Below are 25,036 nucleotides of genomic sequence, written 5' to 3'. Positions count from 1 at the left end.
AAGGTGAGACAAGATAAGAGGTTTTCAGCAAGGTATGAGACTTCTCTGTTACAGGTCTTCAGTACTGGTTATCAAGTACATTTCTTACCTTTGACACCTGTTATCTTTAACATGGTCTTTAAAATGGATCTTAAAATGGGGAGGGAGAACTTCGTAGGGCAGATTAATAAAATGATGCAGTTAAGTCACATAATATAGAAATATTCTTTTACATTTCACAAGCTTTAAAAATATATCTTTTCATATGATCTGGAAAAGAGGCTACAAAAATTGTCTTAAAATCCTGTCAAACTTTACCATCTTGTTTCTGGAAATAAGATTGTGAAGTAGAGTTTAAAAATTGTATCTATTGTACATGTAAGAAAATGCTTGCTTCACCCTCAACTCAATTTTCCTATCTGCAGTATGGGAATAAAAATAATTATCAAGGTGAAAAAAAGTTAATTGGTCTCTTCGGGCATAGAACTGCTTATATATAATTACTCCTTCATGGTAATAATTTTACTTAATTAAAATTATTTAAAGATGACTTCATTTTCAGTTCCTATTGAGGTTTCAAAATAATAAAATTTCTTAAATGTATTAATAGTGTAATATTAATCCCATGTAAAATTATTTCCTAAGAAGTGAGATAAACTATATCATTAACAGCATTTGGTGAACTTTCACGTTATAACGGGTATTTCCATTCTACAGTTGAGGGGGAAGGGTGCATAAATAATCACTTAATAATTATGGACACACACTTCCCATGGGGTGAATAAATAAAAGTATGGATATAGATACAATATAAATTTATATACACACATGTTATATCCAGACATACACTTGGAAAATTTATTTATACATAAACTACTTTACTCTGAATACTAAACTGTTGCAGCTGCTTTGGGGCTCTCATCATCCATAAAGTTTTTCAATAGAAAAAAAAAGCCTAAATTGTTATAAAGGAGAAATCTTAGAACACATTTTTAGCCCATTTTAATCATTTCACTGTGTTCCTTTCTAGGTTCTGCCTATCTGTAGGCCAGTAACCCTTTATTTTGCATAGACTACACATAAAGAAGAGAGAAACACAGCTATAAACAATCCAGAGGATTCCACGATATTTGATGAGATAGGTATTTTTTTTTTTTAGCGAGTATATTGCCCTCTCTTTGACACCAACCCAATCCTCTTGCTCTAATTTGCAATGAGGTACTCTTTTCTAGTTGCTATTTAGAAGCCATAATACACCTCTCTCTCCCTGCCTCCTCAAGATCAAGCCATGGCTAGGAAAGAGAAACATGTCTCACTGTCTTTATTACACTAGTAAACACTGAATCCAGAGTTGCCTCTGAGTCGATGTCTTTATTAGAGCAGGAAACGTGATGAACACTTCTAGACAGAAGTGTGGTCAAACACGTCTGAAAGGCAACTACATAAGTGAAGGAAAGGCAATGTTGCCACAACAGTGAACCTCGGAAAGGTGAGCTGGATTCTGCCCAGGGTCGTTCACTTAGAGGACAAAGCCACACCTGTCGCCTTGGGAGATAGAATCGCTCAGTGGCACTGACAGCAGAACAGGGGGCCAGTTTAGATTGAAGCAATTGATAGATGGAGAAAATGGATGTAAAAACAATGGGAAATCTGCCAGGGCTCACCTGCTTTTCCATGCTTGATATAATTTAGTTAACTTACAAACACATGTATTAAGCTTCCCTGTGGAAAAAAAAAATTAAGAAAAGTATGCAGCGGTTTAGGAAGATAGAGGATTTTCCTAGAGTTTTAGAAGTGCTCAAATAAAAACAGTTGGAAGCAGTTTTCAGATTTATTTCACTTTTCCTGCTGTGTTCAGCAGTTTTCATTTCTATTTTCTTGATGTAATATACTGAGAAAAACAAACCCAACCAACCAAAGGGAGCTGCTGACTATTGCTGACCAGAAAGATAAAACAAATGCCTCTTAACATTTTCCTGCCATTTTGGTGGATGGATGGGCAGGGGGAGAGGGAGGTGGTGAGAAGTTTTATTTCCTAATAGGTGGTACTGTAGGTAACTTGGCAGTAGAGATCAATGAGGAATCCACACGAAAACCTAAGACTCTAGGCCCACATTGAAAGAGCTTCCCAGCACAATTACAAAATAGAAAACACTGTCATATTTATGCAGCAGTCCTTTATTCTGGGCAGGAAAGCTGCCAGTGCCTACTCTGTCCTCATTCTCCTGTACTAAGATTTGCTTCTGTTTTGCTTTATCCAACTTATTTTTTTCAGCCTGTTGCTCTTCACTATCCTTCCCCCCTTTTCTGTTTTTTTTTTCACATCCTAAGTTTTCCTTAGAATCCCTTTTTCATTCGGTCAGCTAGCTCTTGTTCACAGGGTAAGGAATTCAACATTTTCTTTCCCCAAATTGATCATATTTCTCACGGGAATTTATTTTTTTTTTAATTTTTTAACGTTTATTTATTTTTGAGACAGGGAGAGACAGCATGAACGGGGTAGGGTCAGAGAGAGAGGGAGACACAGAATCTGAAACAGGCTCCAGGCTCTGAGCTGTCAGCACAGAGCCCGACGTGGGGCTGGAACTCACGGACCGCGAGATGGTGACCTGAGCCAAAGTCAGCCGCTTAACCGACTGAGCCACCCAGGCGCCCCTCTCATGGGAATTTAGAACAATCAACATAATAGTCTCACCTTAGGGTGGTAGTATTTTATTATCATTTTCATTGCCTGCCTCTGGGACATTTCATTGCCAATTAACAGTGATTGATGTTGGTGTTTGATTTAACTATTTTAATAGTCTTTGCAAAACTTCTCTGAACTCAAAGGAGCAAGAGCTGTCCAAAGAATCATAATGAAGGTAGTGTCACCAAGTAGCATTTTAAATATTTTGGGAGTAAAGATACATCTGAGATCTATGATCATTCATTGCCTTAGCCTAGGTTTTCTCAGTTCTTTGTTTCAGAATTTACCCTGCAGAAGTTATAATTTTTAATTTTACCCAACTGTACTAAAATGTAATTTATATACCATAAAACTCACCAACTTAAATATGTAATTCACTGATTTTTAGTACATTTACAGAGTTGTACAGCCATCATCCCAAAAAGATCCCTCATGCCAGTTATAATCACTCCCTGTTCCCACTTCCAGCCTGTAGCAGCCTCCAGTCTGTTTTCTATCTCTAGTGATTTGCTTTTTCTGGACATTTCACATAAATGGAATGGTGCAAAAGTAGTCTTGTACGTCTGACTTGTTTCATTTAGCATGATTCTGAGTCCATGACACAGGATGTGTCAGTAGTGTCTTTTTATTGTTGTAGTATTCCAATGTGTGGATATAGCACATTTCACTTTCCACTCACCAGGTGATAAACAATTGGGTTGTTTCCATTTGGGAGGTGTATTGTGAATAACGCTGCTATAAATAAGCACTCATGTACAAGGCTTTATGTGGGCATATGTTTTCATTTCCTTTAGGTGATAACTAGAAGTGGAAGTGTTGATTCATATGTTAAGTTAAAGTTTGTTTACCTTATTTAGAAACTACCAGACTGTTTTCCAAAGTGATGACACCATCTTACATCCTCATCAGCATTTTAGGAGAGTTCCAGTTTCTCTGTATCTTGACCATTCAGTACTCTTGGCCTTGATTATAACCATTCTAGTATGTATGAAGCAGTATTGCCTTGCAGTTTAATTTACATTTCCCTAGTGACTAATGATGTGGAGCATCTTTTCATATGCTTATTAGCCATTCATGTGTTTTCTTTGGTAAAATGGCTGTTCAAATCTTTTGCTCATTTTTTAATTGGGTTTTTGTCTTTGTATTATTTTTAAGTGTTCTTTATATACACTGGATACAAGTCCTTTATCAGATACGTGATTTGCAATTATTTTTTCCCAGTATGTGGCTTGTCTTTTCATTTTCTTAATAGTGTCTTTGAAGCATAAAAGTTTTTAACTTGAATGAGGTCTAATTTTTAAATACATATCTAGATCATGCTTTTGATATTTGCAAGTTCTTTGCCTAGCCTGGGATGCCTGGGTGGCTCAGTCGGTTGAGCATCTGACTTCAGCTCAGGTCATGATCTCACAGTCCTGAGTTTGAGCCCTGGGTCCGGCTCTATGTTGACAGCTCAGAGTCTGGAGCCTGCTTCAGATTCTGTGTCTCCCTAACCTCTCTGTCCCTCCCCCACTCATGCTCTGTTTCCCTCTCTCTCTCTCTTCTCAAAAATATATAAACAAAATACATTTTTTAATTCTTTGCCTAGCCTAAGGCCACAACTATTTTCTTCTATGCTTTCTTCTAGAAGTCTTATAGTTTCAGCTCTATGATCATTTTGTATTAAATTTTGTATATGGTAATTTTATTATTTTCAAAGATAGATTCATTTATAGCATCCTGCTAATTTCCACAAAGATACTTAAAGATACCTTTAGGAAGGTTCTGAAGGCAAGTAGAAGTGGATAAATTTTTTTGGTATATATGACCTAATTCCAAACTTATCTTTTGTTTAAAAGCTACCTGGGTGACTCAATCAGTTAAGCATCTGACTTTGGCTCAGGTCCTGATCTCACGGTTTGTGGTTTCAAGCCCCACTTAGGGCTCTGTGCTGACAGCTCAGAGAGTGGAGCCTGCTTCAGATTCTGTGTCTGCCTCTCTCTCTGGCCTCCCCCCACTCCTGTTCACTCACTCGCACTCGCTCGCTCTCTTTCTCTCTCAAAAATAAATAAACATTGAAATTTTTTTAAATAAATAAATTTACTTTTGGAAAATAACCACCTATTAATAGCTCATATTTTTGAGAGGACATTAAATTCCAGAGAGTTCAAGAACCCTCCTGAAGCTTGTGAATAATTTAAATATTGAGCAAGGTAGTCTTTGAGTCACTGTCCCAACAGTGAATGTCCAAGTAAATTTTCCCCAAGAAACTGATGATCATCACATGGGAGTTTAACATCAGAATTATCCCATCTGAAGCTGTGATCATGCCTCCTTAATGTCCTCTTTTGTTGAAAAAGAATGTAATACTTAATCAGGAAAATTGAAAATAATAACATGCTGATAGAAGTCAGAAAACCTTGATTAAAAAAATACTTGAAGAAGTTTAAATGTTTGTTGAGAATCATACATCAGTACCATGTGGCTCAACAAAATGTGTCCACTCCCAACAGATTATTTTTAGAAACGAGGTTTTACAGACAATCAAATACAACAACAAAAACGCCTGAAAGATAATACATGTCAGCATATCCATGTCAATGAAGTGAAAGCTTTTCTGAAAATGAAATGGCCTTCTTTTAGAACTCTGGAATCCTAAACTACCAGACATTTTAGGAACTATTTTGGCTGAAAATGATATGAGAGATTTTTCTTTTTCATAATTTTTATTACAGTGGAAATGGTTTTTGTATTTCTAACAGTTTGACAAGAGCTAATTACAATGCGCTCATCTGCTTGGCGGACTAATTTGAGCCATCGGGCATCAACACCATAGACATGCAGCAGCATTGCAAATGATACGCATGCTTCCCTTGCTCCAAGAATTTGTACTTGCTATAAAAGAAAACAGATTTGGACAGCCCTGAAAAAGTTGGGTTTGGTTTGAAGAAAACATTTCAGAATTACATTAGAGCTGGCCTACAAGTGAACTAAAAATACCTGCTCATCTCAGTGGTCTTGGCCCAGGGCCTTTCCTTTTACTGTAAAAGTCAGGCTGTTGGAACAGTTGGAGTTCAGCTTGCTTGCTGTCTAAACTAGTGTTCTCTGATAACTTCTGTTACCATTGAAACACAAGCCCTGTTGCATTTAAGAGAATGTTTGGAGGTGTGGAAAATAGCCAAGAGAAATGTCTACTTAGTGTTCAAACCTCTAGGCTTCCCGTGCAGTAACTACACCACTTAGATCTGTTAAGAAACGGGAGAAAGACATTCATCAGTAAACATTACACAGCAAGGCTAAAAGATGGAATGGAGTAAAGAAGGCTGTTAAAATCAGCCCAAGATGATTATTTGAATTGCAAAGAGAAATGTTCAGACATAGCTAGAGCTGCTAAACATAACTCTTGAAGTTTTTCCAGAACAGAGGGATTGGGGGGAATGAGACCAGTGAAGGAGAAAATTAGAAAATTATAAGACAGAATAGGAGATGAAGTTTCAGAAGCTGGCAAGATAGCTGAAATATATGATATTATTAGGTCTTAAATATATTTATAAAGGTGAAAATTTTAAAACACGCTTTCTGACTTTGGCTCTGCAATTTTAAGATTGAAATGAAGGTATTAAATCTAGACAAAGAATAACCAACAGTAACCACTATGTTGTATCATGAAGGATTAAAAAGAAAAATCAGAAATCAATAGCCTAGGCAAGATATTCATGGTAAGTTGAATAAGTCTGAGTGAGATAATTTGAGTGGAAATGAATCAGAATGGTACCCAACATCCCAAAATTTGGCAGGGTACAGCTCTCTGCATATCAGCTGCTGCATCAAAAAGCAGTCACTGTAATTGATCATCCACTTTTTTAAAGGCATTCCTATTCAGTGACATAGAATGGCGAGTATAAAGACTACAGTACTAATTTTTAAAGTAACTTGTATCACAGACTTTACTAACATGTGTTTGGCTGAGTATCCTATTTTCTGGCACAGTATATAGAACAGAGGGAGTTTCCCCCCATGAGCAACTGAAGTGCCAGCTGTTGCCCTAAATATTGTACCTGTTCATGATGGAGATAGCTTTAAAGCCAGATTTCAAGCTTAGGGAAAATTTTACATTCTGTACAACAGCAAACATTGGTATCAGATTTGTAAGTCTACTCACAGCATTTACACACACAAAGAAGGGAGTTGATCAAGAACTTACTTCAAAAATAGTAATGGTAACAGATTCATTTCTTTAAAAATGTAAAAGATGACTATCTTCAATAAGCCTTAACAAACCTTTACAGCACTTCTAAAGCCTAGAAAAATACACAGAAACGGCATGTGTGTATGACAATACTCCCAGGTATATTGTTCAGAAGATATATGGAAGTATATTTTAATAATGGCGTATTTTTATGACAATATCCCCAAATAATATTATTTAAACATTTAATCCAATAATTTTGTTAGTAATAGTTTAGGAATTAAAAGGAAGGGATATCAGAATGCTATACAATGACTTGAATATCACGAAAAAAAATATGCTTTTTTCATTAGCCCTGGAGGCATAAATAAAAAAACAAAAACAAATTGAGAATCAACATTAAAGTACTTTCTTTTTTTAAATGAAAGTATGGAATATTCTTTACCTATACTAGTCAGATAGTCATGGGTCCTTCCAGAACCAGTTGAAGCCTTGAGAAAAGAGACACTAGAGAAAGACAAATTTCAATGAACTTAACAGCCTTAACACATTCTTACATGTTTCTTTATATAGTCTTTAGATATTTTTTAAAGCAGTTGTTCCTTGATATGTATTGATCTGTGTAATCTGCCAGAATGACTTTGCATGCAGCCTGGTTTCGAATGAGCAGAACTTCTATGAATAATAAAGCTATTGAAATGAAAAACTTGGGGCGCCTGGGTGGCTCAGTCGGTTGAGCGTCCGACTTCAGCTCAGGTCATGATCTTGCAGTCTGTGAATTCGAGCCCCGCGTCAGGCTCTGTGCTGACAGCTCGGAGCCTGGAGCCTGCTTCGGGTTCTCTGTCTCCCTCTCTCTCTGCCCCTCCCCTGCTCATGCTCTGTCTCTTTCTCTGTCAAAAATAAAAAGAAAACATTAAAAAAAATGAAAAACTTAACTGTATTTGGTACTGTGGTAGGCATTAAATACTACTGGGTAATGTACTAATTTCTAATGAAAGAGACCTCAGAGAATCAACATTCTCCAGGCATCTATAAGCATTTGTCACTTTCATTCTACATCCCAACTTTTACTAACATTAGATGCACAACATTGCAGGGATTTCTTATCAGTTATTCATGTGTGGTTGACGTGATGCTCAAGTTGGACATACTCTGGGCTTTACATTTTGGAGTTGTCAGTGTTCTCAAAGCAAAGCCAGAGCCTTTCATCTCTGACTTTGATAAAAATGACATGAAATATCAGTACAAGTTGTAAGCTGAAACAGAAAAAAAAAATCTAAATAAATAAATAACTTTCCAAGCCTCCTGGCTGGCAGGTTATATTGATATAATATCTCCATCAAGGAAACTAGTGTGCATTATGCTATGATTAGTTGATAGCACCATCTTTGAGGTTGTTTTTGGTCCATTTTGTTGTGGAGATTCTTCTGTAGCTGTTTCCGTGAGTCGTATGTAAGACATCTTCAAATGAGTTCTATCTAGTTGTCACATGTGCTTCTTTACTAGATGGAGTCAAGCTATGCTTTTCAAAAAGGCTTGGGTGTACTAAGATTGTGGACTTTAAGTTTCAAGAAGCAACTTCAAAAACCCAGTGCACAATTTCACGAAGTAAAGAATTAGAACTTACTGATCTGTATTTATAAGTTGTCTAAGTAAATCTGAATAAACAAAGACTTTTCAGCCTATCAGCAAATAATGACCTAAGTTATAGTATATAATATGCATTCAATTCAAAGCTTTACCAACACATTAACCAATTTCTCTCTCTTTTTTTCCTACCTCTAACCATATATTCCTCCTGTCACCCGAAAAGGGATAGATGGTTCTCTTGACATATTTTTCGAAGTCACTATAAGGGATCATTTAGTAGAGTGCTTGAGTTTTTGCTCTAAACCCACAAAATACACACACATGCGCGCACACACACACACACATAGGCACAACAAAACACAACAAACCACCAGTCTTGGCAGTTTGGTATCTGGTTGAAACTACTCACAAAGAAAGCAGTAGAGGGAGCCATCTCAATTCTCATTCTAGCTGAGAGAAGGGAAGAGAAATCATTGTATATGAGCATCTGTATGAGGCTCATTTGAACATGATAATGCTCCTTGTACCATTGTGGCATGACCCCAGGAAACGGCACAAGTTGGAGCAATCCATCGGGTCTAAGGTTGTCACCATTTCCCTGCTGTTTATTTTAGAAAACATTCCAAACAAAACAAAACCTCTCTTCAAAAGAGCAGCATCTCATACTTTAAAATCACCTTGGAAAAGTATCACTATGCTGGGAATTAATCAAATTCATTTTGCCTATCTTGTCTCCTCTTTTCATTGGAGGTGGAACAAAAGGCTTTAGTGGAACCAACCAGAAATAAAGACCTTAGAGCAGGTGGTGATGCCATCTGGCTATTTAAATCAAGGCAAAACCACCCCCTTCCCAGAAGATGAAGTTCTGAAGACTGATGATGTGCAGAGTCTGACTTAATCCAAGGGAGGGTAAATAGGCAGAATGGGTTAACCTCCAGTTCTTTAGCCATATTTTTCAGAAATGCTAAATGTTAATAGATGGCGAGAAAGAAACTAGAGCAAACGCTAATGACTGAGTGCATTTTTTTCTATACTACTGCCTCACCCTAAGTCCTTCAGTCAGAATTCTTGCCATCATCTAGGAAATATATCTGCCCTTCTTCTACATTTGTTTGTACGCCTACATTTGTTTGTACGCCTACCATTTCTTCTTTGCTAAGTTGGGGATGGTCTGTTGTCTATGTGAAAGAACTGGCGATGCTTCTGAGAGGCGTGCTGGGAGCATTTGGGACAGGAAAATTTTTCACTGGGCAGGACTCTTGCACATAGTTCAGGGTGTTTCACGCCCCTAGCCTTACCCAGGAAATGCCAGTGTTTCCCTGCTCCCACCCCACGGTTGCAATGAAAAATATCCTCGCATATTTTCAAGTGCACCATGGGGGAGGGATGTGGCAGCACAGTACCCAAATTTTTGAAAGCTGATGCTTTCCCCTTCCTTCCTTCCTTTCTCTCCCTGAGCCTAAAAGGATTTAAAGAAGCATCTGATGAGACTAATTTGCCAAGAGTTCTTTCATTTGCTTCTTACTCTACTCTTGAATCATGTTTTTTTAATTCAAGAATTTTATAACCTTGTTGATGGCTTTTTCAAAAAGAAAAGCTGTTATTTTTAGGTGTCGCTCTACATTCCCTAGCTTTCTTCTTTAAGGCTTGTTTTATTGGTAGAGGTGAAATAGTTTCTTTTTAAGGATTAATTACTGGAAGCAGTTTTTTATATAATGCTAAGCACCTTAGAATTGTTCCTGTTGTTGTTTTGGTTTGTTTTAAAGCACTGCACTACCCAATTCCTCAACAGGCAAATGGTAGGTATTTATTACTTTTCTAATTTGAGGCCTCTCTCATATCAGAGATTATTACCATACCAGATGCTCTCTGTTAGGGTAAGCATATATGTACTTTTGATACATTTCCTCATCCTGTTTTTTTCTAAAATAGTTATTATTGAAGGATAGAACAAACAGGAAAACATCAGAGAGGGAACGCTGGGTAAAAAATGGGTTAATACTGTGAGGGCCTGGGTGTAAATGTGTTAAGTTTAAGAAAAAAAAACTGAATTGAAATTAGGGAGGAAAAGGATTTTCTAAAAGGGCCATGAAATAATTAATTGTTTTGTAGGAGAGGGCCTTTCCATGTAGGCAGAGAATTTTTTCTTCACTTCTTTCTGAAGAGACAGTCAAATAGAGAATCTCATCTCTTAATTAGAAAGAAAAATACTCATCAAACACATCTCATCACTGGAGAGCTAATGATCCACAGCTGTTAGTCTGAAAGGGCAGGCTTTTTTCCTGAACAGTAGGAAGTGTTAATCATTTTGGATGAGATTTCTTTTTAAAATATACTGTAGTTTGCAAAAGAATAGGATATTCAATATTCCAACTTAAATGATTTTTTTGAAGTGTGCTCCCCCAGGGGAACTGTCATGTGTTGCGCTGAATGATCATTGAATGCAGGCATCTTCCAGTGCACTTCAATGAGAGCATCAATTGATAGGATGATGTGAATGGCCCTGTCCTGCCTGGGACTCTCAAGACCCCAGGCTCAAAGAAAGAAAAATCCTGCATGTCTTACATCTCCTAAGAAATGGTGTTGCTCTAAAATCTTAGTATTTTGAATCATTCCCTCTACTTTATATAATTTGCCTTGTTTAAATATGAGCAAAAAGCCTTAGCCCACCTTCACTTCGCTTCTTAGTAAAAAGGGTTTTTGTTTGTTTGTTTAATCTTCATGTGAAAAAGGAAGGCTTTTTTTAATCTGAAAAAATGTAATTGGCTCATTCATTTTTCTAATCTCTGGCTTTATGGCCACCTTGCTAACCTCTTCTAAACATTTTGGATAGAAGAAGACCCCATTTAACAAAAAGCTTGTGAATAGCCAACTCTTGATTATTCAGAACCATGCAAGATAGTGAGAAAGGGGAAGAATGAAATTGGCTCCCCAAACCTCATTTGACCATTAGTTTTTGACCTCTCTGCTGTGTGAAACCTTTAACCAGAACACCTAAGAAGTGGTGTTCCATTTCTTTGCACTAATACAAAAGTAGGTATCCCAGAGTAAGAGTAAGGAAAGAAATAAACATACAGGAAGTCTACAAATTAAATGATCAGTCAATAAATAATTGATAACTGTAGCCCATCAATATTCAATAAAATTCTTTACCTTAGAGGCGATGGAGCATTGGTGGAAAAGCAGCACACTGGATTGAGAGTCAGAAGACCTGGCTGTGCCTCTCAGTAGCAGGTGTCCCTAGACAATTCTCAAATTTGAGCCTCAGTTTACCTATTTGCAAAATAACACAGTATCTTCTGCCTTCTCTGCCTACCTTTCAGGACTTTTTCCCTAAAGTTCTTTTTTGTAATGTGATACAAGACACGAATGATAATAAATTATATTATTTACCTTTCCATAAGTTATGGATTTAAAAAAAAACATTCTGAATATTTATGATTAAAATTTAGGTTACTTTTAAAGTCTGGCCCAAATTAAAAATAAACAAACAAAAAGAAAGCCTAGCCCAAATAGACACCAAGTAATTGCATTCTGTAATGTTGATGCTAATATCATAGGCAAGACAACATTGATTGAGATGAAAGGTATATGGATTTAAAAGTGAAAAAAATTAGGGACAGGAATTAACATTCACAAAACTGCTAGTTGAGAACAAGATTCTTTTATATCAAGGGGCATGAGATTGTTAAAAATGGTTAACAATTTAAAAGCCTGATTGTTTTGAGTTTAGATTTCACACAATCTGCAATGTATGCTAGTGTCATTTACTAGAAATAATGAATTTATGTAAAGACTTGGATTTTTCTTGTTTCAACTATTAGCAAAAATTTTAACTGCAAGCCCTCTGTTTAACACTTAAGATTTCCTTCCAGCAAATGCCTTTCAAACACAAATCCCTCTAAGAAACACTCCCATCTGCTATAACTTCTCAAAGAGGAATTATTATTTTGGCCATTCTTGGAGGATTAGTCTATAATGTCTTTGAATTTTGCAGAAACAATTTAAATAGGAAAAGCATTGAGTTGAAAACACTTGTACTTAATGAGTACTTTGTGATAAAGTGTTTTCTCATACTTTACATGAGTTGTTACCCACAGCCAACCTGTGAAATAGGCAGGTGTTACCATCTCCATTTTATAAATAATGGAATAAAATAGAAGAGAAAAACTGGTTTGCTCAAGGTCCTGTGGTCAAATAGCAGAAATGGAACTAAAACCACTTCTTCAGTCTATTAGTCCATACCATATTTATCATACACCATTGTCTCCTTGGAAAAAAGGATGTGTATCAGTTAGCTTTTGCTATATAACAAACCACTTCATAATTAGTAGCTTAAAACAACTACCATTTATTTAGTGATGATTTATGAGTGAGCAATTTGGACCAGGTTCAGTTTGGGTTTTGGAAGTATGGGTCAGGATAGATGCTAGGACTTTTATGGTTTGTGTTTATAGTCTGTGAATGTGTCAGAGATTTTTTTTTTTTTAAATCATTCCTTGATTTCTTTTTCCATCCCATTTTGGCCTGTTATGATATCTGACTTTTTTCTCTCCAATTTAGGAATAAGTGGAGTCAGGACCAAGGATAGATCCTGTATGGTTTTGGCTTTCCTGAGGTTTCCCAGCCATTTTTCTTATACTGCCCTGGTAGGACACTGAGGACCTGGTCTTGAGTGTTACCTTGGCTTCCTGTAGGAAAAGAGGAGAGGATCAATCTCGGTGCAGATAGGCCCCAGGGAGATGAAGCTTGAGTGTGGAAACAAGAAGCTAAAAGGCACTTTTCCTCCCTTGAGGCCTCTCTTAATTAGAGGATGCTCTCCAGCTAACAAGTATTATAATGATCACTCATATTATAGTGACTGGTTGCTTTTTTTTTCTTAGTGATTCCTAGCAATCTGAATCCAGAAACCATGTCGTATCCTAATTTTGAGCACTATTACATAGCACATAGGAAATATTCAATAAGTACCTTTTATTGTTAATCTGTATTTATGTTCTTTTTGTCTTTGACCTTTTGAAATCTCCAGTTAGATACTGAGAAAGAAAAAAAGAATGCTTTTGTATGTAGAGTTTATTCAGAGCCCCCTTGTTATTTTTTAACAAAAAGATACTGTCAACAGCAGATGATTTACCTAATCATCCAACTATTAGATTCTTAACGCAAAATAGAGAAGATTATTTTTCTACTGCCAAGATCCATAAAACTAATGAAATTCTACTTTATTTTTTTTCTCTTCTATATCTTTCCCCATCCTATGTTCTGGTGCCCATGTTGGTAGGGCATGTAAATACCATAGGTATTAATTAGGCATGTACAGTTCTGAGTACTGTATTTTTTTTAAATGTTTATTTAATTTTGAGGGAGAGAGAGCACAAGCAGGGGAGGGGCAGAGAGAGAGGGAGACAGAGGATCTGAAGCTGGCTCCATGCTGTCAGCAGAGAGCCTGATGCGGGCCTCGAATTTGCAAATTGTGAGATCATGACCTGGACCAAAGTCAGACATTTAACCCACTGAGCCACCCAGGCACCCCCTGAGTGCTGTATTTTAAGAAAGCTTTTGCTGTATGGATTTGGATGTGGTGAGAGGACTATGCCCACAATGGAGATGTGCCCAGTGAACCATACCTTGTGACTGGTGCTTTAAGTAACTAGTAACGTTGAATCTAGGGAAGAAAAAGGTATGATACGTGTCTTGATTACTTAGTTATCATCTAGAAAGCTTATTCTATGCAATACCTGTCCTCCAGCTAACACTGAGACATAGGCGTCCCAAGTAACATTATTCTGGGTGACCTATCAGAACTCTAACACCAGTAAGTGGACATTACAAGATGGAATATATGCGTTTAATAGATTTAAAATAATTAGAGTTGGTGCTGTTAACTGTGGAATCGTCTGAGTCCCATCCCTGAGGCCAAAACACACCAAGTCAAGTTTATGACTGCATAGCCAGAATGGATAGAGAATCTTTATGTGCCTCAGAGAGAAACTAGTTAGTGGCATCCTAGGTTATAATTCTTTTTTCTTTTAATTATTTGTAACGTTTATTTTTGAAAGAGAAAGAGTACAAGTGGGGGAGGGGCAGAGACAGAGAGAGAGACACAGAATCTGAAGCAGGCTCCAGGCTCTGAGCTGTCAGCACAGAGCCCCACGTGGAGCTCAAACCCACCAACTGTGAGATCATATCCTGAGCCAAAGTCGGATGCTTAACGGACTGACCCACCCAGGTGCCCCCCAGGTTGTAATTCTGAATACATTTTCATGAAGTTACTTGATGCTATATAGTGGCTGTATACTACTTTTACTAAACAATAATTAGGTAGACTTCTGTTAAAAGACTTGGGAACCTAATGCCCATTTATTCATATATTCAGCAAATATATATTTATTGAACACCTACTGTGCCCAAGCACTGTTCTATGCTCTGGGGATAGAACGGTGAATAAAAAGAAAAAGTCCTTATCCTTAAAGAGCATATTTTCTGGTAACAGCCTAAATTTTACTAATAAATGTGTAAATAATTAATATGGATCCCAGCCAAAAATTATTTTCCCTTTTACATGTGTTCATGTCTATCAAATTTGCCTTAATTCATTTCCTGAATAAAGAATTATCTTTTAAAAACATATTTTAATAGAATAATCAAAACCATCAATTATAATTTGTATCATCTTTACATATATTGCATAAGTTTCAAAACTTAAATAGAAATATTTGCTTTTTCTGGAGATCCTTCTACTTCTCTCATGAAAGAAAAGATAAGGCTTATGTCTCATGCATTGATATATTTGAGATTTTTCTTATTCATGAACTTGAATCTATAGTTACCATGTAATTCTGTCTAAAATTCATTTCTTGGGTTACTAAATCATTATTTATTGGTGTGGGTTATAAATATCCAATTATTTAGTAAAATATATAATTTTCAGGATTTAATGTCACATAAAAAATAGATGGCACAATGTCATGAAGTCATTTTAAATATTAGGAAAGGGATGTTAAAGGTTATAAGGTCTATAGTCCTCTGTTTAGAAATGAAAACACTTTGGGGCACCTGGGTGGCTCAGTCTATTAAGCATCCGACTCTTGATTTCTGCTCAGATCATGATCGCAAGGTTTGTGGGATTCAGCCCCATGAGTCTTTGCTGACAGTGCAGAGACTACTTGAGATTCTCTCTCCCTCTCTCTCTACCCCTCCCCCACTCGTTCTCTCTCTCTTTCTCAAAATAAATAAATAAACATTAAAAACAGGGTGTTCTCTACCACTCCACACAAGTTCATTTTCTCTGCCATCTTAATAAGCTGTATGCTTGGCTGAGGTTTATTGAGAAGGCTGCAAATGGTCCATGCTGCCATGCCTGGCAGGAATGTTCTTAGGGCATTGCTCCTAACCCTTCTGGCCTGTCGAATGCAAGATGTCTGTATTACCCCAACCAGCTGGCTCAAATCTCCACTTATACCATGGTTCCACTAAACCTTAGCAGGAGGATGACTTTCCATTTCTCAGTAACAGAATAAGTACTACCTGAGGACTTTAGTCGACCATAGTTGACTTTCTGAGTTTCAGAAGGTATTGCTAAACATTTACACAATAATACAAATGGGTTTGAGAGTTTATTGGGTACCAAGCAGTGTGTTAACTTCTTACCACGTCTCAACTGTGTAATTGTCACAGCCTCTCGGGTGAATACTCTTATCACCTCCATTTTACAGGGGCAAAACCTGAAAGGAGGATGCATGTGGTGCCAAAAGTTATGGGACTAGTCAGCATTAGGAATAGAATCCAGCTCTTCACTCCCTTCACTAAATCATCTGACTTAATGTTGCCTTATTTGGTAGCCAGAGCCACAGACCCAGAGAATTCAGATGATCTCTTCAGGATTACAAGACTTGGGGGGTGGGGAGTGGTGGGGTGGGTAGGGCGAGTCACACTTGGTACACAGTGCTGGTTATTATAAACTTCTTGGTAGCAGTGCTTTTATTCATAATGTGAGATCTTTGCTCTCGGGTGCGGACTTGGTATTTTCATCTGCCTATGAAGTGTGTTGCATTGTGAGACTTTTTTTAAAAGTCCATGATATTAAATAGTGATTCATTATTTATCATCAAGGCAGATAGAGGCTGTATCTGACAATGTAGTGAAGCTCATTGGGCAGCCTTTTTTTTTTTAACTGTATTTTGTCCAACCTAACAATAATTTCACTAGGGGAGAAAAATTAAAATCGCCTCATTGACAGTGTAATGACAACAGTCTTCCTTCATAGAAATTAAAGTAAAAATCTTAACAGTAAGTTTCCAGGGGTCAGTTGTGCTTTTACAAAAATGCCTAACAAGTTCTCAAGTCTTTGTTTTCAGGATACATCTTTCCATTCTGAAGCATTTAGTTTTATGGTTTTAAAGTGGAATAGGGATAAGAGAGTCCATTTAATGAAAGTCTGAGTTGACTCATCTTTTTTTCTCTCCTTCTCCTCCAGCTCTTCCTCTTTGTTGTCTGGAACTTTGAGCTCTACATGATACCACTGGTTTTGTTGTTACTATTGACATGGAACTACTTCTTGATAATATCAGGGAAAGATAACAGGCAACGTGATACAGTAAGTTTCTACTTTCTTATTCGTATGTGTTTTTGTTCTTATTCCGAGTCTCTCTGACAAGGTCAACATCGATTCATTTTTACAAACTAGAAATTCTGTTTATAAATACTCACGTTTGGATGAGAGTTTTAATCAGTTCAAAACTAACAATTCTTTGGTCCTAACAGAATAAAAAGTATCACCTATTTCTAACATGACTTGTCTTGGTAGGAACTAAAATCAAGAGCCCACCAAAGAATGAGCTATGATTGTTAATTATAAATGGATTATTTCAAACGAGTATTTCTTTTGCTCTCCTTATTTGTTTTTATGTCTTAATCTCGAATTTAGACATAATATCATGAAATTATTTATGATCAGACCGAACGAATGTATTTTATTTAAGACATTTCTCTGTAGTCTGTCATTGGAAGGAAGGAATGATTGATGGTTGTTGGCCTGGAAAAGTGCATAAAGTACCTTAATTCAATGAACATTCACTGAACAACAGCAAATATCTTTCTTTGTGTCAGGGTTGTATTAGAATTACCAGCTGGAGGATAAAGAGCTTTCTTTTAACCTAGGAAAAATTATACTGAACCCACCTGCCCTCTCTGGCATTTTCGAAAGTTTTTAGAATCTGTGAGACAGCCTTCTCTCTCAAAAAGAGTTCTAGACTGAGAAGCAAAAGCTAGCCCCACATTATTATCATATCTGTTGTTCTGCCAACTTTCATTCCCCTTAGATTATCTCAGTCACTATACCCTTAGCGAACATACAACTTCAAAAAGCTTTCCTATATGTAAATGAATGGAGGGAGGTGTCTTCTCCAAATAGGACATTTGCGATCTGATAATTTTATAGATAGTTACTGAGAAGACTTTAAAGGTTTTTCAAATGTGGGAATCTATTTGGTAGCTGTTTGTCTTCATCAGATTAAAAATTCATAGATTTTTTTTTTCTGCCATTAAGAATCTACATTTGATTTCCAGTCAGGAGTTGCTGCCATCTACCATGTCCATAAGGGTACAGGAACCAAAGTTGTTTGATCATCAGTTGAGTAACATTATGTCATACTTTATTATAATAGCATCATCACAGTTGCAAAAACATACCTGTGACCTAAAACAATTTCCCTTTTAAACAATTCAAGCAAAACACACTTTAAATGGTAACACAGGGAGAACCAATTTCTTCAGGATAATTTTCTTTATCATCAAAGTAAAAAAAACATCCTGATGCACAGCCATCTACTACATGGCAAAGTTGCCAACAAAACACCATGTTTATTTTCCTGTTTAATTTGTATATAGTTCTGTTTCTCTCACATGACTGTATGTTTGAGGGAGGGGACTCTTTGTTCATCTTTGTACTTGCCACTTTCTCTGGCAAGTGTTTTGCAAGCTTGAAGTGTTGAAAACATTTTTTGTAAGGTTTAGCAAACCAAACATGAGATTGTTAACAGAGATTTTAATGGTTAGGCAGTATTAACAGATGAGAAGTTATTATTAGCAAGGATTTTATGGAGATATATATATATATATATATATATATATTTAAATTTCACACTGAGAGACAAGCCCCAAAGGCCATAAGCATTGGTGTCATGGGGACTAATAGGTGCTTTTATCAATTAATCCAGGATGTTTTCTTTAAGAAATGAGACTCACTCAGACAATTGCTTTTTTGTTGCGTTTATTTCGGGGAGACTGTCGAGAGAGAAGAATATCTATTTTTCATTCAGTTGCCTTGAGACAAATTTGCAAATAAGATTATTTGCAAATAGGAAAAAGTGGTAATTTAGTTCCAGCTTCTTAATCCTATGAGGGGGCTTATCTTCAATATTTAGTCATTGGTTTGAGTATTCTTAGTGAAAAATTCTGTAACTGTAGAGTTTGCTTGTTATCTTCTCCAGAATACACCTGCCTTGTCTGGAAAGGTCCACTTTTACAGGGGAAATAGTAGTCTATCATGTATCCTCTTGGGTTTACAATTCTCTAGGAATTTTTATGACTACTGAAAAGTTACTACTATGTAAATTTCTCTACTGCCCTTTTCCCCCCAAAATATAATTCCAATATTGTATTTACCAAATCTTTTGTTTTAGACATATCTCTAAGGGAGTTCCCCTTTAGCCACAAACAACATTTTATTCCTTCAAGTTTCATGAAATGCCAGCTACACTCCATAACTCCCAGTAACTGCTTTTTATTTGCCCAAACACACTATCCACATATTCTTGTCTTCCTAGATGCCAGAGCAGCAATAACAACATTTCATTCAGTTTTTTACTCAGTGGCTCCATTGAGACTTTATGTAATTTTTAAATCCAATCTGTCTAATTATGTATCTTCTGTCATACCTAACTGTGCATTTGTACTGGTTGCTCCTTTTGAAAACAAACCTGGATTACACCTTGCTGCTTACAGTTTATGCATGTATGCACGCATACACACACACACACACACACACACACACACACACACTTCTGTACATATACATATACGTTCATACACACATACATACACATATATGTAAATCAAGGGAAAGTGTTTGTAGGGGCTGCCGTGCTCTGCCTGACTCTACTGCATAGTGCATAGCACTGGAGGAAGGTATTTTGCCCTGAGTCCTTATTAACCACACCACTGTGTGATTCTAGAAACCTTTCTGTTTTGAGAGAGAGACAGACAGAGACAGAGAGAGAGAGAGAGGAGGAAGAAGGAGGGTGGGTGGGCTGGCAAATTTTCTGTCATTAAAAAAAAAAACATCATTTGTACATTCAGCTGAGAAAATTCAATCAGGATGAAAATTATAAAAGAAAAACAAATCAAACTGACCTTGAGCTTTGTATGCAAGAGAAAAACCGAAGTATCATTTCCATGATATAAGAAGTTGAAAAAAAAAGAAAATAAATACTGTGAGAGATGAAAAGTGCATCAATGGGTAAAAATTCTGTCTTCACCATATAGGTTGATAGTTGAGATTAATACCAAAATAGGAAAGGATTTCTTTGTGTGTTTATTGTTTATTAAGGAGACCATTTCCTTTCTTGGATGCTTAAAATTGTAGGAGCTAAAACCCCCTATCTTTTCTCTACCGTGGTGCCTGTTCTAGTTTAATGAGAAAAATGAGATGTAATCCTTGCCGAGTAAGTTTTGCTGCATTTAATGAGCTGAACCCTTTGAGAACAGGGTAAGGAAACAGCCGTTCCTGAGGCTAATGCTGTAGGCTCAGAGGTGCATATGAGAAAGAGGCGTGGTTAGAAGTGGTATTTCACCTCTGCTGGTTCCCAATTGGACTTGTTAAAAATAAGCAGTCCTACATCTGAGTCTACCTACACTCAGACCATGACATTAAAATTTCTGGCATGAGAATTGTTAGGCTTTTCCAGAAAAAAAAAAAACCTGTTGAATAAATACATGCTTCATTCAGATATGTCTCGGCAATGAAGGGGATATAAAGACAGGAATGTCATACTTGTCTTGGTTTGAGCTGTCACTCCAAACCCTGAGGAAAATTCCCTCCTGCAGCGCCCATTAGGCTTGTCCCAACTACCCACATTATAGTTACTGTAGACCGAAATTGTTAAGTTAAAGAGTAGATGCCAGGAAGTTGCCTTTACTTGGGGCTTAAACACTACTGCATGCTCATTACGCCCTGGGCACCATGTTAGGCACATTCTTTCCTCATGTCCTTCATCTCGCCCCCAGGAGAGAAAAGCTGATTATATCTGCCTAGCCAGTGGGTTGGGTCATCCTAAGTGCCAGCTGGTGGTCTCTTCCTCTGTGGTAAGCAAGGGAACATTCTCATGTGGAATAAGCATGGCCATAAGAGCCCTTCCTTGAGAGAAGGGAATCAAGTCTCAGAGAAGGAAAGACCTGGGTTGGTCAAGCAAATCAGCGGTCTCTTGCACCTTGTGAGGCATAGGTTTCATTATTAGTACTTTACATACAGAGAAACCAGCCAGCTTACCCAAAGGGACACAGAACAGGCATACAGTTGGAAAGTAGCAGAATGGGTATTAGAGTCTGTCAATCTGTCTGAAGTTTTTACCTCTAACCACCAGTCAAGTGCATTACTCTTGAGACTGTATTTTGATACATCTCTTGTCTCCCTGGATACCTTTAGAGCAAGTTTCTCCCTTGAGCTTTAAAAAAGCCAGTAGCAGGGCACCTGAGTGGCTCAGTTGATTGAGCATCCAACTCTTGATTTCTGCTCAGGTCATGATCTCACAGTTCATGAGTTCGAGCCCTGCATTGGACTCTGTGCTGACAGCACAGAGCCTGCTTGGGATTCTCTCTCTTTTCTTCTCTCTTTGCCTCCCCCCTGCTCATGGTCTGTCTCTCTCTCTCTCTCTCTCTCTCTCTCTCTCTCTCTCTCTCTCTCAAATTAATAAACATTAAAAAACAGTAGAAAAGCCAGCAGTATGAATTCCACCTTCAAGCATGCAGATTGATGGAAAACCTTCATTTTCCCCACTTCGCCTCCATATCCTCCTTCTCTTCAGGGAAATGGAACAGTTATTTATTAAGCAACTTCTATGTATCAGGTATCCTGCTAAGCCTTTTTATACACACTATCTCTTTTAATTCTTTATAATAACTTTATCAAGTAAATTACTCTAAATGGTTTTATCATCATTTTACAAATAAGGAAATTCAAAATCTAAGAAGATAAATAATGAACTCCATAGAGTAAGTGAGATAGGAACCTAGAGTGTACCCTGTTCTAAAGTCCCAGGCTATTTCCATGGTATATTCTTGGGCATGCCCTTCCCAAGGGCTTACTTTCTAAGTGTCCAGAGCCTTATATGGAATCAAGTATCCCCCCGAATCCTTCTTATGAGGTTCCCCGTGACCTCTCAAAAATTGGTGTTGGTCCCTGTTTGATCCCAGGTGACCCCACTGATTTCAAAATTGTTCATGACCTGTAGGACCACCTTCAATCCACCCAGGTGAACATGGGTGGGAAGAGTAAACCAGAGATGAGAATTAGTGATTAAAAGACTTTTAATGTTCTTGATATACAAAAATTCTTCAAGAGGTGTTTTTTAATTACACTTTAAAAGAACATTCATTTGTACTGTCATGATACTCCTCCCACATAGCAATCTCAGTTGCCTAATCAATGGAGGCATTAAAAGACTAAAGAGTAGGGTAAATCAATGAAATCATTCTCTGATTCATGATGTGACTGTGACACAAATTGAGCCAAATTCTGCCTTGCTAAAATACTTTAGTAAATGCTGAAATGTTTTGTTAGCTTCCTTAAATGGCAAAGCCCTCAATTCTGCTTTTCCCCTTTAGAATCATACTATTATTTCTTGTTGGATCTGTTCCCATTAAACCCAGAGCACTTATTTATAGAAATAAAGCTTATGGAGAGAGAATTGTCTTTGTTGCTAGAAATGCCGGTGGTTGGACGACTTGGGATGGTCCACCAAATACAAGCCAGCAAAGAAACATTTGCTTATTTGACCTGAATTCCTGTAAACTAAATACATTTGTCCTTTTCTCAGCCAGCTGCAAAGAAGTCCATGGTGTAATATTTGAATAAGTAGAGTATTGAACAAGTGAGATATTCCTAACAGAATCTAAAGAGGCTGGCCAAAGCGGGCTGAGAAGAGAGGACTCCATAAGCAAAGCACTTTGAATGTACAGTTAGACCTTCTCTGCTTCAGTACTTTATCATTCACGGAAAGTAGCATAGACCACAAGCCTCCTCTGTTTGCATCTCAGTACCAAAAAAGACCACATACTTGCTCTTAACAGAAGCAGCACTGAGTCATACAGCCTGTAAACACATCTAAAAATGGATGATCAGTTTTTTCTTCTTCCTGCTTATTTCAACAGCAATTTTCTCAATTTTTTCAGAAGGTCACCAGCTTGCAAAAATCTGAGAAGGACCATGAAAAGAACCAGACCTTTAGTTTCCCAACACAGTCACTAACATTAAAAAAAAAAAAAAAAAAAAGTAGAAACCAAACAGCCAATCAGATGTCAGTAGAAAAGTTTATCCCCTATGACTGCCCTCAAAGCTGTTCATCAACTGCTTAGCTGTGCCAGATAATCAGTCACCGGACAGATTGGTGTCCCCAGACACCAGTGATCATCAATGATCGTCACCTCATCAGGCTCTGGACACTGACCAATAGATTTCTACAATTTTTCCACGCTGCTCAAATGCCCCCCACCTCACCACCATGCTCTTATCCCCTCAGTCTCAGTAGATGCCAAGGCCTGTACCCCGCAGATTTCTCTCAAACTCTAGCCCCTAAAGCTCTCTGAATTCACCCCCAGTTTAAGGTTGCCATATTCAGCCAGTAGATATACAGATGCCCAGTTAAATTGAAATTTGAGATAAACAGAGATATTTATCCTAAAATAGTATTCATTATTTATCTGAAATTCCGATGTAACTAGATGTTCTGTGTTTATCTGGCAGCTTTATCCCAACTACACCTTGAATTCTTACCTCAAGACCTTTAGGAAGATGAGCCCTTCTGAGACAAACTTCTGATTTTCGGGCCGCTTTGGTCTTTCTCCAACATCTTCAAGCATGTTGTGGAAGATCCCCTCACAGGCAGGCCCCATTCAACCATACCTTCAGTTCTGTCTCCCCCGAATTCCAGCAGAATTGTTTGTTTGTATGTTTTTTTTGTTTTTGTTTTTGTTTCCAAATGCAGAATGTTTATTGAACAAAGGGTGAGGGTACTGGGTGGAAGAGGGAGTTACAAACATGAACCAGGCAGTGCCCCTGCTCTTTTGTCATTTCTTTTACCCACAAAACAATGTTTCACCACTTGGGAGCACAGGAAACCAAGGTTTTGCTGCTTGCAAAGGCTCCCACGTTGCAAAGCCGGTAAATTTGTGTGAGACAAACATGGTGGTCCAGGGAGGAGCAGAGCAGGCCAGATCTCAAACTTTGTGGAAGCACATGTGCTGCGCCAGGCTCAAGTTGTCCTGGAAGCCACACATGCTTCTGGGGGACGTACGTGTAGCCAGCCACCCCTGGCACAGTTTGTGGTGTGATTACGTGACAGGTGGCTGGAGCTCTTGAAGTTCTTGCCAAAGGAGCCACATGTGAAGGGCTTGAGGTCCAAGTGTGCTACATGGTGGTGCTGCAGCCACTGAAGCCGGGTCTCCCCAGCGCCTTATTCTGGGTCTGCCTCAGAGGCTCCTCCTCGAGCTGCACCAGGAACTTGGAGGGACCTTCTTGGAGTTGACCAGCAGGCAGCAGCTGGTCGAGGCCTTGTGCGCTCACCAGGGGACAGGGAAGGGGTAGGTAGAGAAGGCAGGGGAGGAGAGGAAGGTGGGCGGGGAGGAGGAGGAGAAGGAGTAGCAGCATACTGCTCCTGTTGCTGCTTCCCACCTTGGGGAAAAAGGAAGCTTTGAGGGGTGGTGGATGCAGGAGACCAGGACTGAGCATGGCCAGGATAGCAGCTGCATTGGAAGCAGTGATGTCTGGAGCAGAGTGTATTTGTGGTTTCCCAAATAGTGATACATTCTCTCTATGCGTTCTACTCTTTCCTTAAAAATAATATATTCATGGCATTGGCATGTCATTTACAAAAATTGGATCACCTTACATGCACAGTTAGTACACTTACTTTTACATTTACTTTTTAAATATTTATTTTGAGAGAGAGGGAGAGAGAAAGAGAGAGTGAGTGCATACAAACAAGGGAGGGGCAGACAGAGAGGAGGAAGAGAATCCTAAGCAGACTTGACGTTTTCAACACAGAGCCCAAAGAAGGGCTTGAACCCATGAAGCCATGAGACCATGACCCAAGATCATGACCCTAGCCAAAATCAAGTTGGACGCTTAATGGACTAAACCACCCAGGTGCCCCAGTACATCTGCTTTTTATATCAGCAGCATATCCAGAGGATCCTTTAAATCAGTGGAAAACCCCATGATTATTAGCTACATAATTTTCACCATATGAATATTTTTTTCTTAAACACTCCTTTTAGAAGTATTTCAGATATTTCTTCCATCTCAATTAATGCTGTAAATAAAATTCTAACCAAATCTT

General features: G+C 37.9%; 1 protein-coding gene across 11 annotated transcripts in view; it reads left to right on the top strand.

The window, feature by feature from the left end:
- MCTP1 (multiple C2 and transmembrane domain containing 1) overlaps nt 1-25,036 on the top strand; it is a 522,244-nt gene that overhangs the window by 410,865 nt on the left and 86,343 nt on the right. For all 11 annotated transcript variants that reach the window (XR_008300305.1, XM_053225150.1, XM_027037852.2 and 8 more), the window contains one exon: nt 16,900-17,019. Coding sequence is in view for 10 of the 11 variants with exons in the window: in XM_053225150.1 (XP_053081125.1) it covers nt 16,900-17,019 (120 nt within the window). In the remaining variant the exon portion in view is untranslated. The remainder of the gene's footprint in view (nt 1-16,899; nt 17,020-25,036) is intronic.

Source organism: Acinonyx jubatus, chromosome A1, assembly GCF_027475565.1.
Source record: "Acinonyx jubatus isolate Ajub_Pintada_27869175 chromosome A1, VMU_Ajub_asm_v1.0, whole genome shotgun sequence".
NCBI lineage: Eukaryota > Metazoa > Chordata > Mammalia > Carnivora > Felidae > Acinonyx > Acinonyx jubatus.
The sequence above is the reverse complement of the archived record's forward strand: the minus strand, read 5'-3'. Positions and strand labels throughout refer to the sequence as shown.